General features: G+C 34.9%; 1 protein-coding gene across 1 annotated transcript; it reads left to right on the top strand.

Moving 5' to 3' along the window:
* Positions 1 to 3,532: 3,532 nt before the first annotated feature.
* LOC126897944 (dynein regulatory complex subunit 3-like) lies at positions 3,533 to 13,668 on the top strand. The gene is made up of 5 exons (XM_050671893.1): positions 3,533 to 4,455; positions 4,515 to 4,687; positions 4,820 to 5,039; positions 11,957 to 12,151; positions 13,524 to 13,668. The coding sequence occupies exons 1-5, from the start codon at positions 3,533 to 3,535 to the stop codon at positions 13,666 to 13,668; spliced, it is 1,656 nt and encodes a 551-aa protein (XP_050527850.1).
* The last annotated feature ends 8,995 nt before the right edge of the window (positions 13,669 to 22,663 follow it).

Raw genomic sequence — 22,663 nt, 5'->3', positions numbered from 1 at the left:
TGAATATCAGCCCATTCATCCGCCAGCTCCTCGGTGATGGTGAATCTTCCCTTCCTATTTATATCCAAGTTGGGTTGTGGGGCCTCCACATCGCATCGCCCTTGGTCGGCGTCAACGAGAGCTGGGCTACAAGAACCCCCGCCGACGTCCCCTGTGCCATCCGATAGCACTGGGGCGGTAACAATATTTCCAGTTATCCTATCCATNTGGGCTACAAGAACCCCCGGCGATGTCCCCTGTGCCATCCGATAGCACTGGGGCGGTAACAATATTTCCAGTTATCCTATCCATATTGGGTTTTTTTAATGGGTATCCTTCCCATGCGTTTTTAACCTACCGCCAGGCTCGTAGTTTTTTTTTCAGGGTTGTCCTACCTTAGGCGGTCGCCTTACCAGGCTAATGGTCCGCCTACCCAGTTCTATGTTTCTCTCGAACGCTATCGCTTATTCGACCACCCTATTAAAAATAGAGTGACTTATTTCTCGACTACCCTACATATCTGTAGGGTTAACGAGCGTCCGAGAGGCTCGCTGTCCGCGACCGCTTATTCGTCAGTCTCCAAAAGGGGACTGCTTATTTCGCGGCTAACCTGTATATCTACAGGCCGTTCCTCGATCCGCAACCGGAGGACGCGCCCGATTCCCCGAGCAAGGGAACTGTGCCCGCTGAAGCAGCTCGTAGCCCCGTAGAGCCCGATTCCACCACAGTGAGAGCACAGCAAACGGGGCACTGAGGACCCTTGTCTTCGAGGATCCTCAGCCTACAGGAGTTCCACCCCACCCTCACTCGCGTGAGGGCCGCTAGGCGTGGAGCCAGCCGGATAGGCAGGTCGCACCTGGCGTACCGCCCCTTGCCGACTCCGTTGCTGCGGACCGTAACCGCACTAACTTCGGCCTGGCCCCCGCCTGGGGCCTGGTGGGTGGAGGCCAGGGCGGACTTAATGTCCCCCGGCTCCATCCACTCCTCTACGTCCAGGAGCATGACGCTGCAGGTCTTAGTCGGCCGCTGACCCGAACGTCATGCTCCTGAAGGGCCTCCTTTAGCTTGGCGGCCAGGAGGTCTGCGTGCGAGGCCACGCCCTTGACCTCCAGCAGCACCGCCCCTGCTTGGGTCCTCCTGGTGCCAGTTACTTGGACCCCCAAGGCCTGGAGATCAACAGCAGCCATGGCCGTTTTCATAACGGCCGCGTACTGTTGACCCTCCTTCAGGGGCCCAATCACCACAGCTTCTGTTCGGGGTACCTTCGCTCTGAGTTGGGCGACCGAAGGGCCTTTCTTTGGAGGTTTCTTGCTCGCCTCCATCTTGTCCTCTCCTATCAGGTCCCTAGGCCGTTTGGCCTTTCGGCCAACGACCTCAGTCGAAAGCGGTGCCGCAATAGTTGCGCTTGCCAAGGTCTTAGAGGCTACTGGGGCTGTTAATGCTGGTGACGGATGGTCCGCCATATCACCCTTGGGTGCCAACACTTTTTCGACCCCACTAACACTCCCCCGGAGTTTCTTCTGCTTTTTTTTCCTCCCTTTTTTCTTTTTTGTCTCCAGCAATGGTTTAGCGGTCGACCCGGGCATGGCCTCTGCTGCTGGCACTTCGCCGTCCAAGGATATCGCGACCACGCTGGTCTTGATAGGAGGAGCACCCTTCGTGCCCCGTGGTTGGTCGGTCTGAGTGGACCCATCAACCATCTCCGGACACTCTGGTGCTTCAGAAGATTGCGTGTGGTGAAGATCTGCCAGGGCCCTAACACTTTCGATAAGAGCCACTGCCATCTTCACCACGCGCCGGTACGGGCCGTACACCTCCATCACGTCCTCCAACGCTTGGGCCTGCTCCTTTGCAAGTAGCAGACCGTCGCTCAGAAGAATCTCGCTTGACGGAAGGTCCATCTTAGGCGTGCCGTCTACATTAAATAGATCGGCCGCTGTGTAGTCCATGAGTTTGGCCTTCTTTATCTTCATCTTTGACGGACGCGGAGTGACCGGCATAGGCAACAGCCTCTCCGGCGGTGTGTCCTCCGATACAGAAGCCAAATCCTTTAAGGGCACTGGGGAAGTCTCTTTCCTTTTAGGTCGGAGGGACTCATCTTCCCCAAGTCCATCCAACGCGGAGGCATCGTCCACTCCCATCGATCTCTCGGGAGATTGAGGCATCATGACCATCTTGTCGGGATTGTTCCCTGACGAGCCACCTTTTTTATTACCCGCTCTAATGAGCCTCTCTATTATGGAGATTGACCCCGACTGTACTGGTGCGGGCTGTTCATCAGCCAACCCATGTCTCCCTTCAATTGAGTCCCGCGCGGTTTCGGGAAAATTCGCAGTAACCTCGGTGGCACTATGGCCACCGGAGAATGCCTGCTTCTCGCATTCTCCAGCAGTAGCTTGGGCGCGAACGCCCCCTGGACCCTGCCTCAACAGTCCAACGGTTTTTGTGCAGTCACAGGATGACGACCGGGTCGAGCCTGCAACGGTATTCTCCCCAGCCGGTCCTGGAGTCTCCGATACTCCTGGAACCGTAACTGTTTTTTTAACGTGGTGACCTTCCATCCTAGATTATTAATGTAAATTCTAACCTGCGTNTTCCATCCTTGATTATTAATGTAAATTCTAACCTGCGTTTTACCTACCGTCAGGGAATTTGTTTTCAGTGTTGCCTTCACCTAGGTGGTTGCCTTACCAGGCTATCGGGCCCACCCGCCCGTTATGGAATTACCCTCGATCGCTACCGCTTATTCGTCCACTTTAAGTGGCTTATATCACGGCTACCCTGCATATCTGCAGGGTTAACGAGCGAACGATGGGCTCGCTGTCCGCGACCGCTTATTCGTCAGTCCAAATTAATGGACTGCTTATTTCGCGGCTAACCTGCATATCTGCAGGCCGTTCCTCTATCCGCAACCTGAGGACGCGCCCGATTCCCCGAGCTAGGGACACTGCGCTCGTGCCGACGTTTCGTAGCCCCGTAGAGCCCGATCACGCCGACACTGTAGCGCAGCGAAACGGGATATTCTCTCCATCTACTCTCCACTAATCCATCTAAACATTCTCATCACTCCTCTATTCTCTTGTCAACCGCTAAAAACTCTGAACAATACATCATAGATAGTCTCACTACAGTCTTATAAAGCTTATTTTTCAGTCTCGTTTGGATTCTCTTATCATAAAAATACTAGACGCTTCTCTCCACTTTATCCACCTGCACTTAATCTAGTGTCTTACATCCTCGTGAGCACCACTGTTATTTTTGCAAAATTGATCCTCAATACTTAAATCTTCGCCTTAATCCATACTAATATGGGTCGTCCACCCTTATCATTAACTTCCACTTGATACGATCTCTCACATCAGCCGTTCTTCTATATTTTTTTAGAAAAGTAACTATTAACTATTAACGTATTTATTAATATAGTGTATATATTACCTAGCAATTTATTATTAAACTAACAATATTTGTATTAAATATGAACAAAATTTCATTTTTTTATTTACTAAAAATGATAAATTTTAAACAATAAGTTTTTTGGATTAATAACTATTAAATGGATTTAGTTTCTCAGGAAAAACTTTATAAGAATCCCATTTATAAATTTTATGACTTTAATTTTATTATTTCATCTGTTTACATAAAAGAACATTTTTTGAAGAATCAGTCAAATGAAGAAATTTCACGTTTATTATCATTAGAACCACATTTTAATTGGGATATAATAGTAAAATTAGATCTTTCAATGAAAGGTGTACTACACATTACTGGTTTAAGGTTACCTACAAATTTAAGACATTTGAAAATTACTCAAAATCACATCCGTAAAATTGAAAATTTGGATTCACTTATTAAACTAGAATATTTAGATTTATCATTTAATAAAATTAATAAAATAGAAAACCTTGACCACTTAACTAATTTGACACTTTTGAATTTAGCTGGAAATCTAATTACAGAAATTGAAAATTTAGACTGCAATGTAATGTTAGAAACATTATTTATAAATGATAACCGCATAAATGATATAAATAATTTTTTATACTTGAAAAGATTTAAGAAATTGATATGTATTGATGTATCAAATAATCCTGCCACTAGTGATATAGTTAATTCCAGATACTATATTTTATGTCGATTTCCTCAACTTCATTATCTAAACGGTGAATACATATCTTATCAAGAAAGATTGTCTGCTGGAATTATAGAGCCAAAAGTAATTTCTAAAATAAAATCGATAGATTTAGCTCAAATAATAGCTGAAAATGCTGCAGATGAGAGAAATAAAGAAATTGAAAATCATAAATTAGCCTTTGTAGAAGACTTGGATGGGGAAAGTTTTATTGATTACTTATATAAAAACGACCCAGATGGTAAACAATTAAAAAACTTAAATTCAGAAGTAAAATTAGCATACGACGAATACAAGAAAAATATGACTGGAATAACTATGGAAATATTTCAAATGGGAAAGGAAAAGTAAAAACAAATTTAAGTTATACAAACATTCATTATAATTTATAATAACAATTTTTTAGCTTATTAACTAGAAATAAAATAACAGAGAAATTTCACTTAGCCTATTATATATTTGAAAAAAAGTGGACTAACAAAAATCGTACAATGATTTCGGATTTTGAAAATATTAGATACTTTAGAGTTCAATCTTTGGCTGGTAAATATAAGGAAAATGAATTAGTCTCCGCTGACAGTAAAAGGGTTTCTCATATAAAGGAAAATAAAGAGTCAAATGGACTTCCACCTATTTCACTAAATATTCTTGAATCCGCATTTGCCGAAGAAACAGAAATAATTTGTTTTTGTTTGCATAGAAATAACTTTTATATGAATAAATCAATTGCAATAATGATAAGTAGATACGAAAAAAATTTAGAGGATATTCTAAGAGCTTTTATAGAACCATTAGTTGACAAATTTGCTGAATTACGAGAAATCGAAAATGATTATGCACAAATTTTAAGCGAAACTATTAAAATGATCACAAATAATCCCGATAGCATTGATGAATATGTATCTAGCTTAAATTATTTTGGAGGCGATAGGTAAAGTTGAATCATATTTATTCTTTCACAACACAATATTATTTTGATAACACTGATTACCAACAATATAGGTCAATTTCTAACTTACAATGAGAGGTCACGATGATGGGATTTTTTTTTTCTTTCCACGACCGGCTTAGTTGTAGGCCGCCCTGGAACTACCGTTAGGTATTACTTCAGGGCGGCCCACGCCGTCTTTAAAACTCACACCACTACGTTGTGTATCAGCCCGAAATTAATCAAGAGCTGATTCACAACGTGGTGGGTCTCCCCCGTTAAAAGCGAAGGGGAAAAAATAACTCACAAAAACATAAAACATATAAACACGAATACCTAAGGCGCAGGCCTAAACCAGCGCCTTAGGTCCTCCTGTACCGGGCGGCGCGGCTGCCTCTGTCTCAGGCGTTCAGCTTCCTCCTTCTTTTTCAAGATGGATTCGGCGAACGCCTGGACGAGGCTCCACGACTCCCGGCTCCTCAACATCAGGTCAACCATGGACCCGACTCGGAACGTGGACCCTAGTCGAGACTCCAAAGAGTCCTGTTCCTGGGCCCACGCTTCGCACCGGAAGAGGGTGTGCAGAGTGCTATCAGCCTCTCACGGGCGATCCGAACAGTGGTCGCACATCGGAGCGGCTGCTTTACGAATACGGTGTAAGTACTCGTTAAAGCATTTGAAACGTAAACTAGATTTGAATTCTCTTACGTCTAGAAGTAAATTCAATGACATATCATTTATATATAAATTATTAAATAATTAAATAAGTTTTCCTCAAATACTCAAAAAAATAAACTGGCATGTTCCCGTTTTCAATGCTTGTTCCACAACTACATTTAATATTCCTTTTCATTCTCAATTGTACAGTTTCAACGACCCTTTAAGTGGCATGTTAACAGAATTTAATAGTATTGACTTTGATTTCAATTATGATAATGAAACTAAACTTGAGATGAAACTGAGCAGGGCTTCACGGTTTTTGGACGAATACTCAAGAGTATCCGCCCAAACCGGGGACCCGTACAGGAGAACAGAGTGTACGACGCTGACTAAAAGTCTGCGCCACATCTCTCACAGATTGGGCATGAGTCCCGCCAGGCAATTCATGACTTTTGGGGCCAGCTGGGCCGCACGAGTAATTTGCGGCCTGAACTTTAGACGTTTGTCTATGACAAGGCCCAGATAAGTCATGGAGTCCTTAAGTGGGATCTCCACCCCTAGCACGACGAGCCGTGGAGGAGAGAACTTGTACCTGCCCTTGAACAAGACCGTTTCGGTCTTGTCCAGGGCGAGTCTCAGTCCACTCCCCTCCTGCTGGATCCAGGAGGTGACTGCGCTGAGCGCGCAGTTCGCACGAGATCCAGCCTCCTTGGACGAAGCGCCTTCTGCTACCACCAGCGTGTCGTCCGCGTAGCAGACAACGTGCACGTGCGGTGGTAGCGGAACGCGGAACACCGCGTCGAACGCGATGTTCCACAGCAGACCCTTGCGGGACTCCTCCCGTATCAGGTCTGATTCTCGGGCCCGCGGCACTCTCGTAAGAGATGACGCGATCGCTAAAGTACGACCGGATCATCCGCCCGAGGAAAGGAGGCACCCGAAACGTGTCCAGCGCTCCATCGCACGGACTTGAACGCGTTTCGGATGTCCAGGCTCACCGCCACCCCGAAGCCCTGCTCAGTTTTGGCCCTGAGGGCCAAGTCCCTGAAGAGTGAGGCCGCATTGTCTGTCGACCTTCTCTTCCTGAAACCATACTGGCCCTCGGCCAGTCCGCCAACGTCGGCCAGGTGGGCTTCGATCCGGGTGACAAGCAGCCGCTCAAGGATCTTCCCCAAGTCGTCCAACATGCAAAGCGTGTCGGTACGACGAGGGGAGACCCTCGGGCTTGTCACCCTTCTTCAGAACCACCAGTCTGGCCTTCTTCCACTTCGTGGGGAATTCACCCTCCGAGAGGCAGCGGTTCGCGACGGCGCGTATCCAATCCGGTGCGATGTCGTTTACCAACCCCCACACCCGGTTTGGAATCGCGTTGGAAACCCAACCGGAACACAGCTCCCGACCCCGTACGCGCGCCATCGCGTCAGCCACCTCCTGAGTGGTGAATTCCTCCATAGACACGTCGTCCCCGAACGCTGGGGGAGGCAGAGGCGGATGTGTCGGAAAGAGCGTGTCTATTGCCCTTTCCAGCACTTCCGCCTCCAGCTGACCGGAAACCGGTGAACCGCGGAGCTTCCGCTTGACGACCCGATAGGGTTTCCCCCACGGGTCGTGGTCCACCGACTTCAAGAGATCGGCCCAGCACTATATGAATTTAATCTAAATTGAATATAAAGTTGCATTTACTTTGAATTTTTTTAAACGGGAAAAATGACTGAAAATTTGAACTACCTTAAATAGCAATAGCCTTTTCTATCATCTCACAGTTGTAGTAACCTGTGGGTCAGTTGTTAAACGTGTGTCTCTAACACTTGAAGTACGAGGTTAGAAGCTTGCTATACGGGTTGATTTTTTTAAATATATTCATAAAACATCATGAAAACATTTTTGAAATATACCTTTAAAATATAATGAAAATGTAATATTCACTGCCAAAGTATATTCTGAGAACATTGTGAGAATATTTCAAAATATTCTGGTTATATTCTAGAAATATTTCTTTGCTATGTGGGTAATGTTAACCAGTGTGACCAAATTATATTATTATTATTTTTAATAACCTCTTTGAACTTTTACCATAAAAACTTGGACTACATTATTAAAATGTCATAAAAATGAATTGATACTTTTTCCTTAGGAGGTATAAAACATTTTTTAAATCAAGTATGATATTTATGTAAAAATATATCCCCCACAAATTTTGTACCTATATTATTAGTGGTACAACTCATAAAAACAATCATTAAATAATGAATCATTGTTATAAAACAAAAAAGTTATTCGAATTTTAGAAAAATATTACTGTTTCAAATTTTGTCAGTTACTTAAAACTTAAAGTTTACACTACTGTTGAATTTTGAAGAAATGTTGTACCTCCATATGTGATTGATAGATTCGTTCGTCTTCTAGACTTTCTTGTATGACAATTTCTAGAAGAGTCTGCCTGCCAGCCTTTATTATAGTTTTTACGAGTTGACATAGACCCTTGATAAACGAGGTTAATGTTTGCCCTTTGATATGGTCTCTAATAATTTTAGCTTCAGTGGCCGTTTTTTCCGAATTTCACGATATGCATTATTGTGAGTTACCCTGGAACTACCGTTAGTCATTATTTCATGGTGGCCCTTGCACCGAAAAAGGGTATGCAGAGCACTGTCTGTCTCTTCCGGGCGATCCGAAACGTGGTCGCATGTCGCATCTCGGGTTTGAGGGGCCGGTCGTGTTCTCAGCGGAACTCAAGCCCAGCGGCGAGTAAGTCGGCGGGTAGTAGTGATGACAGGATACTCATCGCCACTCCGAACACCGTTCGGTACGCAGAAACTGTCCGGATCGCCACCAGCATCTGCACCATGAGCAGGGCTTCACGGTTTTTGGACAAATTCTCAAGAGCATCCGCGCAAACCGGGGACCCGTATAGGAGGACCGAGTGTATAACATAAACTAAAAGTCTACGTCGCATCTCTCTCTACCCTCCCAGATTGTGCATGAGTCCCGCCAGGCTGTTTATGACTTACTTGACCCGCTGGGCCGCACGGGTAATGTGCTTTAGACAAACTTTAGACATTTGTGTACGACCAGGCCGTGATAAGTTGCACATCTGCTATTTACTTGTCTTGTAAGATACACGTTCGTTGTCTTCTTACGGTGCTGAGATAAGCTCGATGAAGGATTTTATGTTTTCCTCTTTGGCCATCAAGTGTTAGATAAATTAGTTTAATAATTTTTTTTTTTATATACTATAAAAACAATGTAATATATAAACGTTATCTTTATTAGGGGCCATTCTGTCGTAACACAAAACAAAATACAAATGGAAAAGAGTGTAGAGAGTGTGTACGAAGATAATGTTGAATTTGCTGCATGGGTATTCACGTGTGTGTTATCATACAGCAATTACCGTGTACGGCTAACACTCCGTATTAGCTGTGGTTATCCAAAGGCCGTTATTATAGGAAAGGAATTAGGGTAACACCTATGAGATTCAAACGAAGTGCAAGACACAAATAATCTGAAATGTTGAAGACGAGAGTAAGGAGGTGAAAAAAGGAAAAACAAAAACCTGACTTTATGCAGTAAGCTGGACAGCGACACCCGAGTACTGAGAATGATGAATGACACAAATTCTGAAAATCACTAACCAATTATGCATTAAATATTAATCGTCAATTCATCAATCATGAAAAGTAGATGCGCTATTTATTTTTTATTATAATAATTTTTTACAATAATGGTAACATGACACCATCACACTTTGTGCATTTCTGCTGTATTTTCAACCAAGAGCAGATAGTATCTGCATGGTTGTTTATTGTTTTTTTTTATAATCTAAATTAATGTCTAACCATCTCAATAATTGTATTAGTGTTAAAACGGTTCTTCCAAATCCCTCTAAAAATATCCACAAATTTCAAAATTATTAAAACTAATTTCCTGATGAATATGTTAAATACGCCGGTTTCAAATCAATATTAACACATATAAATCGAATTCAGCAGAATCTTTTTCAAATAATATCAATATCCACGAATCTAATATATTTATATATTTCATCTTATTCTCATACGATGAAAATTTGGATTAATTTGTATAAACCTTCGAAATATTTACTATATCTCGATACCAACAATCTTTATGATGTTGAGTTTTTTACTTAAGTCCACCTTTTACTTAGAAATTTTAAATGGTTACAACAATCAAAAATCGATGAATTAGTTGTAATAAAAATTGAAGATGATAGGGGTGTGATTTAGAGTATAGAGTTCGTGTAAATACGAACACTATTTGGATTTGCTATTATATTCTGAAAATATGTAATCTCTAAAATCAAAATTTTAAAATTTAATTTCAAATTGAAATGATAAAAAAAATTTTTTATTCACTACCGGACTTTAAACCAGGCCATTAGCTTGGTTTTTAAGAAAAAAAAATTAAGTACTAAAATTCGAACATTCGGCTTTGATGAAGGCGTATTTATATTCGAATAAAAATTAATTTTTTCTGTGTTATAATCGATGCAGATAACCTCACAATTATTTCAACGTCCATTAATGGATTTTTGGTTATTGATTTACCAATACTGATAGGATCTTATGCACCATATAATATAGGTAAACAACAGTGATTAAAATCACTAAAAAAAAAAACACTTCGATGCAAATCATTAGATAGAGTTTAATTTTAAAAAATTGGTGGATTATTCTAAAAGCTACGTGATCTCCTATTTCTTTCTATATCCTGATTACAAATTTTATGATTTATAAGTGTAATATACATTTTATATATAAATATATAAAGGGAAATGGTTTTATTAAAAAAAAAATATTTTCTTATTAATATCCTGAATGAAAAAGGGATAAAAAATATTATTTCTCATAAACAAATTGTGTTGATCCATACACTTTTCAATAAGTTATAGCATTATAAAGTTAAAAATGTAAAATATAAAATTAAGAATTTTCACACGAAAATAGCATATATATATAAAAGTGTCAGACTTTCCGGAACATTTTCAAAAGTCAAGTTGAAAAAGTTCTACTTTCTCTATGCATTTTTATGTTTTGAACCCATTTGTATTAAGGGAAATGGTCCGATTTAAAAAAAAAATAAGTCAAATTAAAGAGGTATATAAATATTATTTCTCATAGAAAAATTGTATTGGTCCATACATTTTTCAAAGATTTATAGCGTTAGAAAGTTAAAAATATGAAAAAGAATTTTTTTACAAAAATCGTATTTTTTTTATTAACTTTGATGACTGTTTTCATCATGAAACAAAATAAAGTCCGAATTTTTTTTTTATATTAAAGGATATTACATAAGCTTTAATTTAAGTTATATATAAAAGTGTCAGTATTTCCGGAACAATTTCAAAAGTTAAGTTGAAAAAGTTAATTTTTTGTGAAAAAGTTGTCTTTTTGAAACCCCCCGTGAGCTGGTAAAGGGTTAAATTTATAAAAAAAAATATACTAAATGATAGGTAAAGACATTAAGCATCTATAAAAAAAATTTATATTAATTTGTTCATTTTTGAAAAAGTTATGGCAGTTTTAAGTAAAAAATTTCGAAAATTAGCGATTTTTAAATATGTAATTTTTTTGGAGGTTTCCACTATTTACGAGAACGAGAGAAACTTTTTCAATTTGTTAGGGTAATGTCTTCGACTATATACGATTTGTGATCTTTTGACGTATCATTGAAAGAAATCGGGTCGGTGAGAGTTGAGAAAAAGTGGTAATAGACACAAAAAAAAAACACATAATAGTAAAATTAATACCTTCTCAGCTTCGCATCGAAGCTAAAAGAAAATAATAATATCGTGTATCACTATAAATGTTCTGTTAGTTTATAATCCATTTAACGAGTAGACTTAAGGTAAAAGAATAAGTTAATTTTTGAGTTCGGAGAAAATTTGGTCAGAGTCTTTATACAGTAACGCGTAAAGACATATAAAAAAAAAAAACACATCATAGTAAAACCAATACCTTCTCAGCCTCGCATCGAAGCTAATAATTGCAGAAGATAATTATTGGAATTTAAGTAGATAAAGCTGTGTCATTTATAAAAATAATTAAAAACGGTATTATGTTCTTGTATGATGAAATTCGTTACATCACTTTCTTGTGACTATACTGTGATAAAAAGTAAATGAGGCGCTAAGGGAGTATGATGGCAGCGGACCAAAGGCACACATCTTTTAATAATAATTTTTTTTATTCAAAATTTTAATCTTTAAATTTCTATGCAATTTATTATGTATCCTCAAGATTTGCTATAAATCAAGCTACTTATAAATCTACTGACAAGCATATGGATGCGATTTATACACGAGAGGAAAAATTAAATTTAGACATTAAAAATTGGACTAGACAAAAAATAGATAATTTAAAAAAAAAAGAAAAAAAAAGATACCTAATGGTATGTGAAGAAATTGCCAACTATCGAGAAATGCAAAAACAATGGTTTATAAACACAATACTTCGATCACAATATGTTTAGATTATACAAGAATAATTATTATATCAATAATATTATAAATTATTATTATTGTTAAATATTAAAATTTGTTTTTTGATTATACTTTCTTGCTTTGGAAAATTTTATTACAAAAAAAACTCCAGTGGAGATTTGATTTGTAGACTCAGATATAGATTGACATTTTATAATGATTAACATTAGTTGCATATACATGCATTGGTATGATTATTTATAAAGAAAGACTAGATAAAAAATTAAAGGAAATTTTATAAATTTTGATTTTACCAATACTAAAGGCTATGCTTATTTATATTTCTTAAATTCGTTCAAATTAAGTTTATTGAAAAAGATAATTTGTGGGTTATCTCAAAATAAACCACCGTGTAAGTATCATTACATAAGAATACTTACGTTTACGTTAAGTTTCTACTTATCGTAAATGGTAAAGCCGATTATTCTTTTATACCATACTCCATTTCGATCGTTTTCGTTTAGTATTTTTTTAATATTTGCCGTAATAATATGTAGACACTTTCATCGATATCAATAATGTCTTTATAATAATACTGTAACCAACACTTTCCAACGACAATTATACAGCGGATTGTATTAGATAAACTACTCCAACTTTATTTTTAAAAATATTTTCCTATGGTCAAGGCTAAATCTAAACTCGCAAGGGCGTAACTGTGAATAACCAAGGTAAAAATTTCATGTTACAACAGTTTTTGTAGTTAAGATTAGTATTATTTCGTTTTGTTACAGTTTTGATGGTGAATTTATTTGCCAAGTCTAAGCACACCATTTCTTGAAATAAACAGTTGTGCACCTATAAATATCGATAACATTTAACTGTTGAAAAAATTTCTGTACAATTTAATAAATGCATGAAAGATGGTTTAGCAGTATTTTTTTGAGTTGATATACTTTTGATGATTGGACGGAATTTAAATTCTTTTTTCAGAAATATGACGAGTCGTGGACGATTACTTGTCTATATGGCAACAAAAACCGACAAAGAAAATAATATATCTACGAAGAACGAATCTCATAATAATCAGATGAAAAGTATTCCACTGAATGACTGCTCCACCTTATCTATTTCACCAGTAGTAGAAGGCTCAAAACCATTTACTTCAAATATTATTAAGTCATCAGTCTATTAGTTTACGACTGACGAAGTTTCTTCTATTACTGAGAATAACATCCAGAATGATACAGATTTAAAATAAATTATTTCGTTTCTCCAATTCATAGTGACGAAAGTAACATAGACGATTCTGATGTTGATCCAGACTTTAATGCGTCTTCAAATAAAACATATTTAAAGAAAAAAATCGGTTCCTCTTAATCCAGTTATAGCAGCTCATCATCAAGCTCAACTAGCTCTGACAACTCATGTGAATCGGAGTCGGGTCTTCCAATTGCCCAAAGCCAGGATGTAGTTACCGAAAATCAAGAAACAAAAAGCAAGAAAAGAATAAGGCGACCTGAAAATTAGAAATCAAATATTGCTAAAAAACTAAGAAATTCAGGAAAGCCGTATGTATTCAGGTCAAAACTAAAAAACAAAAGAGAGGAAAACAAATCCGTCCACCTTGTGGAGACAGATGTCGCTTCAAATGTAGCACCAAAATAAATGAAGACACTAGACAGCTTATTTTTGATAAATATTGGTCGCTTGCTGATTTGCAGAGACAAAGAGAATTAATTATACGACAGATACACGATATTAAGCCCCAATATAGATATTCACAAAACTTTCGAGCACTTACTGTGGCGTATTATTTCGATATAAATGACACACGAATTTGAATATGCAAATATTTTTCAAGGCAACGCTTGATTTAAACGATAGACCTATCAAAACAGCATTATCTAAAAGATCAGACTGTGGCTTCTTAGAAGGAGAACTAAGGGGAAAACATGGCAAGCATCGAGCTATAAGCCCTGAAAGGAAAGGAATAATGTTAAAAATTTTATCAACACTATTCCTTGGATTAAATCGCATTACCTCAGAGCTCAAACATCCCGCGAATATATCCAAAGCGATAAGTCTCTAGCTGACTTGTATAGAGGCTATAAAGAAGATTGTGAAAACGCCAATTTACCAGTTGCTTCCGAGTCAACATTTAATCGAATATTTAACACAGAATTCAATATTTCATTTTGTTGTGTCTAAGGTGGTTTTTTATTAAATAAATAACAACGAGGTGGCTAAATATTAATTGCCATATATTTTAAATTACTATAAAACAAAATCGGTTTCCGAGAGGAAGTCACAATAGACACAAGTGTTGGTAATATAAGAATACTTAGTGCATCACCGGACCGGTTCTTGTCACCCGCGGTCACTCGGCGTCGCGCGACCTGTCGGACGAGGAGAGGCAGCTGTGTCGCAGTCACCATCCAGCGGTAAAGCCGGAAGTGCAATGCGACCGCGACAATTTTTCATACCAAAAAAGGACCTATGTGATCTTTGGGAATGTTACAAAAACGAAGATGAAAATGTTAAACAGAAGCTACTTCAAAACTATGAACAACATCTTAAAGAAAAAGAATTAGCAAGGACAGAAAAGGAGACTGACAAACATAGGAATGATGTATGATTTACAGGCAGTAATGCCAGTAACTTAAGGACAAGTGTCTTTATTTTATTATAAATCAAGGATAAACTGCTTTAACTTTACTGTGAGCGATTTGAACGCAAGGATGTGGTTTGCTATTTTTGGGACGAGACAGAAGGCAAACGTGGTGCGGTGGAAATCGGAAGTTGTGTCATCACTTACATTCAAGACAAATTAGCGGCTAATACAGGCAAAGCTATTGAGCTTATATTTTACTCCGATAACTGCTGTGGACACCAAAAAAATAAATATTTACTATCTGCGTATGCATATGTTGTTTTTAAAATGGGTGTTAAGTCAATCACACATAAATTTTTAATACGTGGTCACTCCCAAAATGAGGGAGATAACGTCCACAGTGTTATCGAAAAGCAAATTAAGAAGCATACTCAATCAGGTCCAATTTATGTACCAAATCAATATTTTACATTGATTCGAGCTGCAAAGAAAACTGGACAACCTTATAAGGTTAAAGAAATTACTTATGAGAACTTTTATGACCTAAAAACTGTTCAAGAAGAATGGGGTACTAAAGTGGCATGATATTAAAATGATACGCGTAGAGAAAGAAACTCCTGGTGCATTCTTTTACAAAACATCCTATTCTGATGTAGTCTTTAAAAAAGTTGTAGCGCAGAGAAAAAGAACCCGACAAAATCAAGAAGATTTTCTACAAGATAAGCGACAAGCCTATGTAGCTAAAATTCCATTAACTGAAGCTAAAAAAAAGGATATCAAAGAACTGGTAGACAAAAATGTAATTCCAAAAGCTTACTATGATTGCTACTATAAATATATTCTAAATGACAACAATTAAGTTCAAAAAATAGATACTTGTAGAGTTGTTCAATGAAGAAAGCCTGATTAGTTATAAGCTAGTTTACCTATTTATAATTTGTTAGTTATAAGCAAATAATTTTTAATAATTTTGATTTTATGTGATATACAATGTTGATATACAGGCGATATTTATCTGCTTTTTAGTTCTTATAGAAAAAGTTTTTTTACGTTTTGTTTTTTTATGTATAAGATTTAAATCTGAATACAAATATATTTATGAGCAAAAAGCATTGTAACTATTCCTTCCATTTCCATTCAATTCACTCTTTTTCATATTATTATTGCTAATTGAAACGCAGTTTATTTGAATTAACTTGTTCATATTTTTGTCATTATAAAAGTTTGGTAAATTGAAGTTTTGTCAAGAAAACTGTGCTAACTCAAAATAATTAACTTTTTTTCTTATATTGAATAGTAGAAAACTGTCGTAAGTAAAAAATTCTTAATTAAACAGCTTTCTACACAAAAAATTGCATTATAACTATACCATGATATTTCAGAACATCCTACATTGCGTATTCTTTTTTTGAAAATTCAATAAATTAAGCGAGTTCTCGAATATTAGTTTTTCTTAAATTGTGAAAAAAGAGGTTTTTTGAGTTACAACAGTTTAGATCAGAACAGCGATATATATAATGCAAAACGTAAGGCTGCACAGGTGGTATATGTATAAATCGTAAAGCCGCTAAAGTGATTTAACAATCGCAACCTATGAACAAAAAAAACGAAGTGAACCAAAATAGGTGTATGTTGGAAACAGAAAAGAACGCATTATTAGTAATACATATTCGGCGGTGGTCTCGGTTTCAAGGGCGGGGAGACACTCGATGACAGCCGATTATCAGCCTAGAGCATTGCGCGGTGCCGTGTCAACTTTTAACGAGTATAAAAATTTAAAGGAATTTATGCCAATACTTTTCAATGAAAATTGTTTCAAACTTATAAATATATACACTGGAATACAAAAAATTTCATCAGAAGCAAAAATATTTTTCTACATCAACTTTTCATGCTGTTTTCAAATCTGTAATTAGACTTTTTCTATCATTTCTAATTTTTAATATTATTATTAATTACATATAAAATAATAATTCAAAAAAATTATTTTTTTCAAAATATTACAGATTTTGATTTTTAAAATGTTAATAATAATCAGTCCAAAATTTCATTTTTAACCTATTTTTTGTTCCTTTAAGTTGATGAAAAATTTTTGATAAAGTTTATAGTAAAAAATGGTAACACAGTGGGGGTCGCGGCTAAGTATGAACGTGGCATAGTTGGGATAAGTATAGATGACATCTGACAGTGATTAAAACCACTGTAGAAAATCTCAAGATATGCTTCGATGAAAATCTGTAGATAGTGTTTAATATTAAGAAATTGGTAGATTATTCAAAAGCAACAATAACTCTTATTCCCTTAATTTTATCCCGGTTAGTTAGTTATTTGATTTATAATTATAATACATGAATAAATAATAATTTTAATAAATTAATTTAGTATGAAATTGATGTTCAATAATTTAATATTGTAATTTTTGAGGAGATATTATAAAAATAATAAAGTAGTTGTATATTTCTTTACTTTTAACGCGTATAAAAATTTAAAGGTCTTGATGCAATACTTTTCAATAATAAATGTTTGATACTTATAACAAATGTATAAATTTTATACACTGGACTACAAGGTAAGACAGGATTAAGTGCGGGTGGTTGAAATGGAGAGAAGCGTCTGATATCTTGTGCGATAAAAGAATTCAAATGAGGCTGAAAGGTAAATTCTACCAAACTATAATAAGGCCAACTATGATATATGGTTCAGAGTGTTGGGTGGTTGATAAGAAAGTAGAGCAGAGAATAATTGTAGCAGAGATGAGAACAGAGCCGGATTAAGTGTCAAAGCCGCCCTGGAGCAACGTATATATCCTCAATTCATTCATATCATACATATACTCATTCATTATAAAGTAAATTAAAGTAAATACAATATAATATAAAGAAGAAACCCTAATAAAAATTGTCTAACAAATATGTTTTCTTCTCGATTTGACTGTAACAAAATTTATTCACAAGTTCCTCCCACTTAATTTCTCTAACTATTTCAGACTCTATAAATAGTATTGACAAATCCGACATTTTATCTTGGCTTAGAGATGATCTCAACAAATTTTTTATCCATTTCAAAACTGAAAACGATCGTTCCCCGCTGGCATTTGAAGATGGTAAAATACAAATGATTCTTAAAATAATTTCTATGTTGGGAAATGATGATGATATTAAAGTTTTATGCAATGCAATAAATGATTTTTTATTTTCAGCTGAAATATTTGCCATTATGCTTTTAAATTGTATCAATTCTTCTCCTAAGTCACTTTCTAAATCTATATTATAAAATTTAACAAGGTTGTTACTTTTTTTCGAATGTTATCTGATGATTCATTATCAATATTTAATAAAAATCCAAATTTATCATATAATTTAGTGTAAATTTCCATTCTTCTATTTAGTTCAAAAATTAATTTGTCAATAATCACTAAAAATGTTTCATTTTTCATTTTTTCACTTCTCGTAAAAATAACGTCCAAAGTGTTTTTATCATCATCTCATAATACTGGTCTAATTTTTTTCCTCGACGATTCCCAAACAAATGTTTCATAACCACTTCGAAATTTTGCTATTTCTAAAAATGTGTCGAAAGAACTTCGAATTTCTTGAATATAATCCTTCAATGAAGTATATAATGAAATCACGTTACATAAATCAATATTTTCTAACTGAAGTGCTTTTGAAGTAGCTTCAAAACGTTTTATAATTGGATACTACATGCATAACATAAATGAAAATTCCAAAATAAAAATTTTTTTATAAATAGATTTTGCTTCGTGACTGTTGGTCGTTGATTTTTATCTGAGTATATTACTTCTACAACATTTAAGATTTTTTTGTACCCGATATTTAAGGATTTGCAAACATCATACTTCGATGACCACCTAGTTTTACATAAATTTTTGATACTTAATGAACCTTCAATTTTATATAGGTGTCTTTCTAAATGTTCAACGACTTATTGAGCCAGAAAAAAAATTATTAACCATCTGTATATTGAAAAAAAACCTAGTCCCTTCACTGGTAGCTTTAGCAGCGTTTGACCCTACCAAATTCAAAGAGTGCGCAGCACACCGTACAAACAACGCTTGTTCAGATATTCGTTTAATACGAGCCTGTAATCCATTATAAATGTCTGACATATTTGTCGCATTATCATATGATTATCTCCTATAATTTTTAAAATTGATATCTAAATCTGTAAAACATTGAAGTAAAACAGTTTCCATGTCCTCACTTTTGTGACCGACTGATTTAAGGAATCCTAGAAATCTTTCAACGACAGAACTATTATCTGTCATATACCTTATAATAATGGTCAATTGGTCTACTTTAGTATTATCAGGAGTCGAATAGACAATGGTTGAAAAGTATTTTAACTTTTTGATATGAATTACAATGTTATCAATATCTGTTTTGCTCATTAATGATATAAATTCATCGCATATTGTAGATGACAAGTAAGACACATTGCCACGGCTTTTATTCCCATGTTTTGCAAGGAATGGATCGAATTTAGAAATGAGCTCTAAGCATCCTAGATAATTTACATTATGTTTTAAACCAAAATTTTCATCTTCTCCACGAAAAGCAAGCCCTCTATCTGATAAAAATTGTATTGTACACACTACGCGATGTAATAAATTTTTCCAATAATTAATTTCATTATTTACCTGTTCTTGCAAAGCATTATCTATAACTTCAGTATTTTTAGTGGTTCTTTAAAACCATTTACGGATATATATATTATGAGTTATACTTTTTTTCATGTTCTGCAACCAAATAGTGACACATTTGCCAATTAGTAAATCCTACAGATGGATCACTAAATACCTGTTTTTTAGTTACAAAAATATGGTATTGAAAACAAAACAAAGCATTCTTAAATTTTGAATAAAGAAGCCATGATCTATTTTTAATTTCACCATTAAGAGGACATCTTTCAAATATATTACATGGAAGTTTTCTTAATTGTTTGCCGTACAATCGGTTAGTATTTTTAAAATCGATATGGTCCCTATTTTCAAATGGTGGATTTTTTAAAAAATAATATATTTATATTTATTTATTGTATTATTAATAATATAGTATTATTAAGATTAATATGCAGTCAGGAAATTTTATTATTATTAGTAAATTTATTAGAAAATCTCAATATTGTTTTGCATTTTAATCGTAATAGATAACTTACTTGATCTACCCCAAGTAGTTGGGATTAAGGCGAGGAAGAAGAATCATAATAGATAACTTAAAAAGAAATAATTTAAATTTAAATTATAAATTATAAATTTCCTAGTAATTTTTGGTGTTTAAAAAGTTTCTACAATTGAAATATGAACTGAATTAATTTTAATGATTTACCTTAACTAAAAAAACCCAACACAGTGGGATCGCGTCACAATAGGGACGTAGCATAGTTGGGTCCAGTATAGATTTAATCTGACAGTGATTAAAATTACTATCATAAAAACGCTTCGATGCAAATATGTTGATAGTGTTTAATTGTTTAATTAACCATGACAATGGTGGATAATTACAAAAGCAACATCAACTTCTATTTCCCTAATTATATCCAGATTAGTAATTCTAAGATTCAAAAATATAATAATATTATATATAAAAATATATAATTTATATAAATAATTGTTTTCAAATTATTATTGATTTTGATATTTAATATGTTAAAAGTAATCATTTTTAACCTACTTTTTTCGTGAAAGTTTATAATAAAAAAAAACATTCATTATTAAGATATATACATGACTAAAGAATTAAACATATTATAAATTTTACTCTGATAATAGAGATATAATTGAATATCTATGGCGATGAAATAATAATGATAACAATAATAAAACATTAGATTTTAAGAGCGATAGCAATTGTAATGATATTTTTTGTTTATCTTAATTTATAAATTATTAATGTTTTATTCAATTGATTTTATTTTTTTTTTTTGTAGACTTTAAACTCGCATCATTAAATAAAGTAATGAATATAAGTAATAGAAGTAGAAACAATATTTTTTTACAAAATGTATTTTGAACTTTAAAAAGTATATAATGTTTTTGATAATCTTATTAAACTTTTAATAATTTATTTGAAATAACCCGAGCAAGTTTTTAAAAATATCATGTCTAAGAAACCATTTCATAAATATCACCCACAAATAAAATCCTACAAGCAAAAAAACGAAAAAAAAACTGAAAATAATTTAGAAGAGGTAAGTGAAAATTTATCTTTAAATATTTTTTCATACAATATTATGGTTTTTTGTACAACTTACTTATTTAATATAACAGGTAGCACACATGCAGTGAAATTTTCTACTGGTTGTTGACATATATTAGTTTTTTTCCCTCAATTTTTAATTGCGTGTTGTTTAATAGTCTTGCTAGCTTAGTTATAGAGTTCATTAAGGTCATACAGTTAAATACTTTTTATATAACTGCCAATAATTTTTGTGAACCATTAATGCAATCCTAGTCATCTTTTACATTTTCTTGATTAAAACTGTACTTTTCTCATTTCGAAAATTGTTGATTGATTTGATTTAAAACTTTTTTTAAATAATTATCAAATAGTAAGTAGGTGTAAGAAATTTTATTTAAATAAAAAATGTTTAGAATACAATTATATTAATAAAAATTGTTTATAACTATCATTATAATTTGTTAAACAAATAGATCACTATAACTTTCCTATCTTTCAATTTCAAATAATAGATCTGATGAGTCATTGTTTATCAGAGAACATTATTATCTACATTGTTATAATCATTATTGACGTGATCATGTTCGTCATCATTTTTACTAAACATTTTTAATATTACTTATTATATTTTATCACTAAAAATATATTTTTATCCGTTATTTCCATAATATCCTGATTGGCTTGGTATTTAAAATCCCCGGCGAATCCCATATTTGTATAACGATAATTTTTTAATCTTATGAAACTAATTTTTAATACAGAACTGTATGACGTTTTTGGAAATAATGATTATTGCGTTTCCAAATGGTGTATTAGGTTAAGCGTGGATATACACAGAAAAAGAGAAGAATTTAAAATAAAGTAGCCGATACAGTTATTTTAGTTAGAACAGTGGGCAGTAGTCCTCTGTTAACCCAAAATAATACATGTATAATGCCACTTAAAAAAATAATACCATCTTTGAATTCACCTGATCGTTACAGAATGCCTTCAAAACCGCTTGACTAACACTTAAGATAGTTATTTTCCTATTTTTGTATATCAACAGGTTCTGAGCTCCTACCAGTATCGCCATCACCTCTGCTTGGAAAACAAAGGGTGATATAGTCCAAGGGGTATTCCAAAAAGCCCTAGTCTATCTCTTTTAGTACTTTACCATGTTCTGTTGTATCACTATCCAAAGTCCACATACCAAAGTTGTGGAATCTTAGTGCTGTGGCTTTGGCGTGAGCTTAAACCTCTAGGTGCAGAGGAGGCAATCCGATTAGTGCCTCTAATGCGACTGTTGGCGTAGTTCTTAATGCTCCAGTGATGGCCATAGCAGCCCTTCTCTGTATGCGACTAAGTTCTTTCCTAGCTGTAACAAGTGCTGTTCTGGTCTACCAATCTAGGGTACCGTACAATATCATAATGTGATATCCATTTTAGCTTACTGTTTAAGATAATAACCAAGTATTTTACTTCCTATTTTAAGCTAATTTCTTGTCCATTTAGAATAAGAATGTCAAAACTGTCTAGTCCTATTCTCCTTCTAGTGAACATAACAACCTCTGCTTTATTTGGATTAACATATAGACCATACTTACTACACCATATCTGTATTGTGCTTAATCTCTGTTGTGCTATGTCTATAGTGGTATCTAGGAATTTACCCACCACTGCTATTACTAAGTCATCCGCATAGTCTTGTGTATAACAGTATTTGTTTAGC

Source organism: Daktulosphaira vitifoliae, unplaced genomic scaffold (assembly GCF_025091365.1).
Source record: "Daktulosphaira vitifoliae isolate Bord-2020 unplaced genomic scaffold, ASM2509136v1 Scaffold_2, whole genome shotgun sequence".
In the NCBI taxonomy this organism is placed as follows: domain Eukaryota; kingdom Metazoa; phylum Arthropoda; class Insecta; order Hemiptera; family Phylloxeridae; genus Daktulosphaira; species Daktulosphaira vitifoliae.
This window is presented reverse-complemented; position numbering and strand designations above follow the sequence as displayed.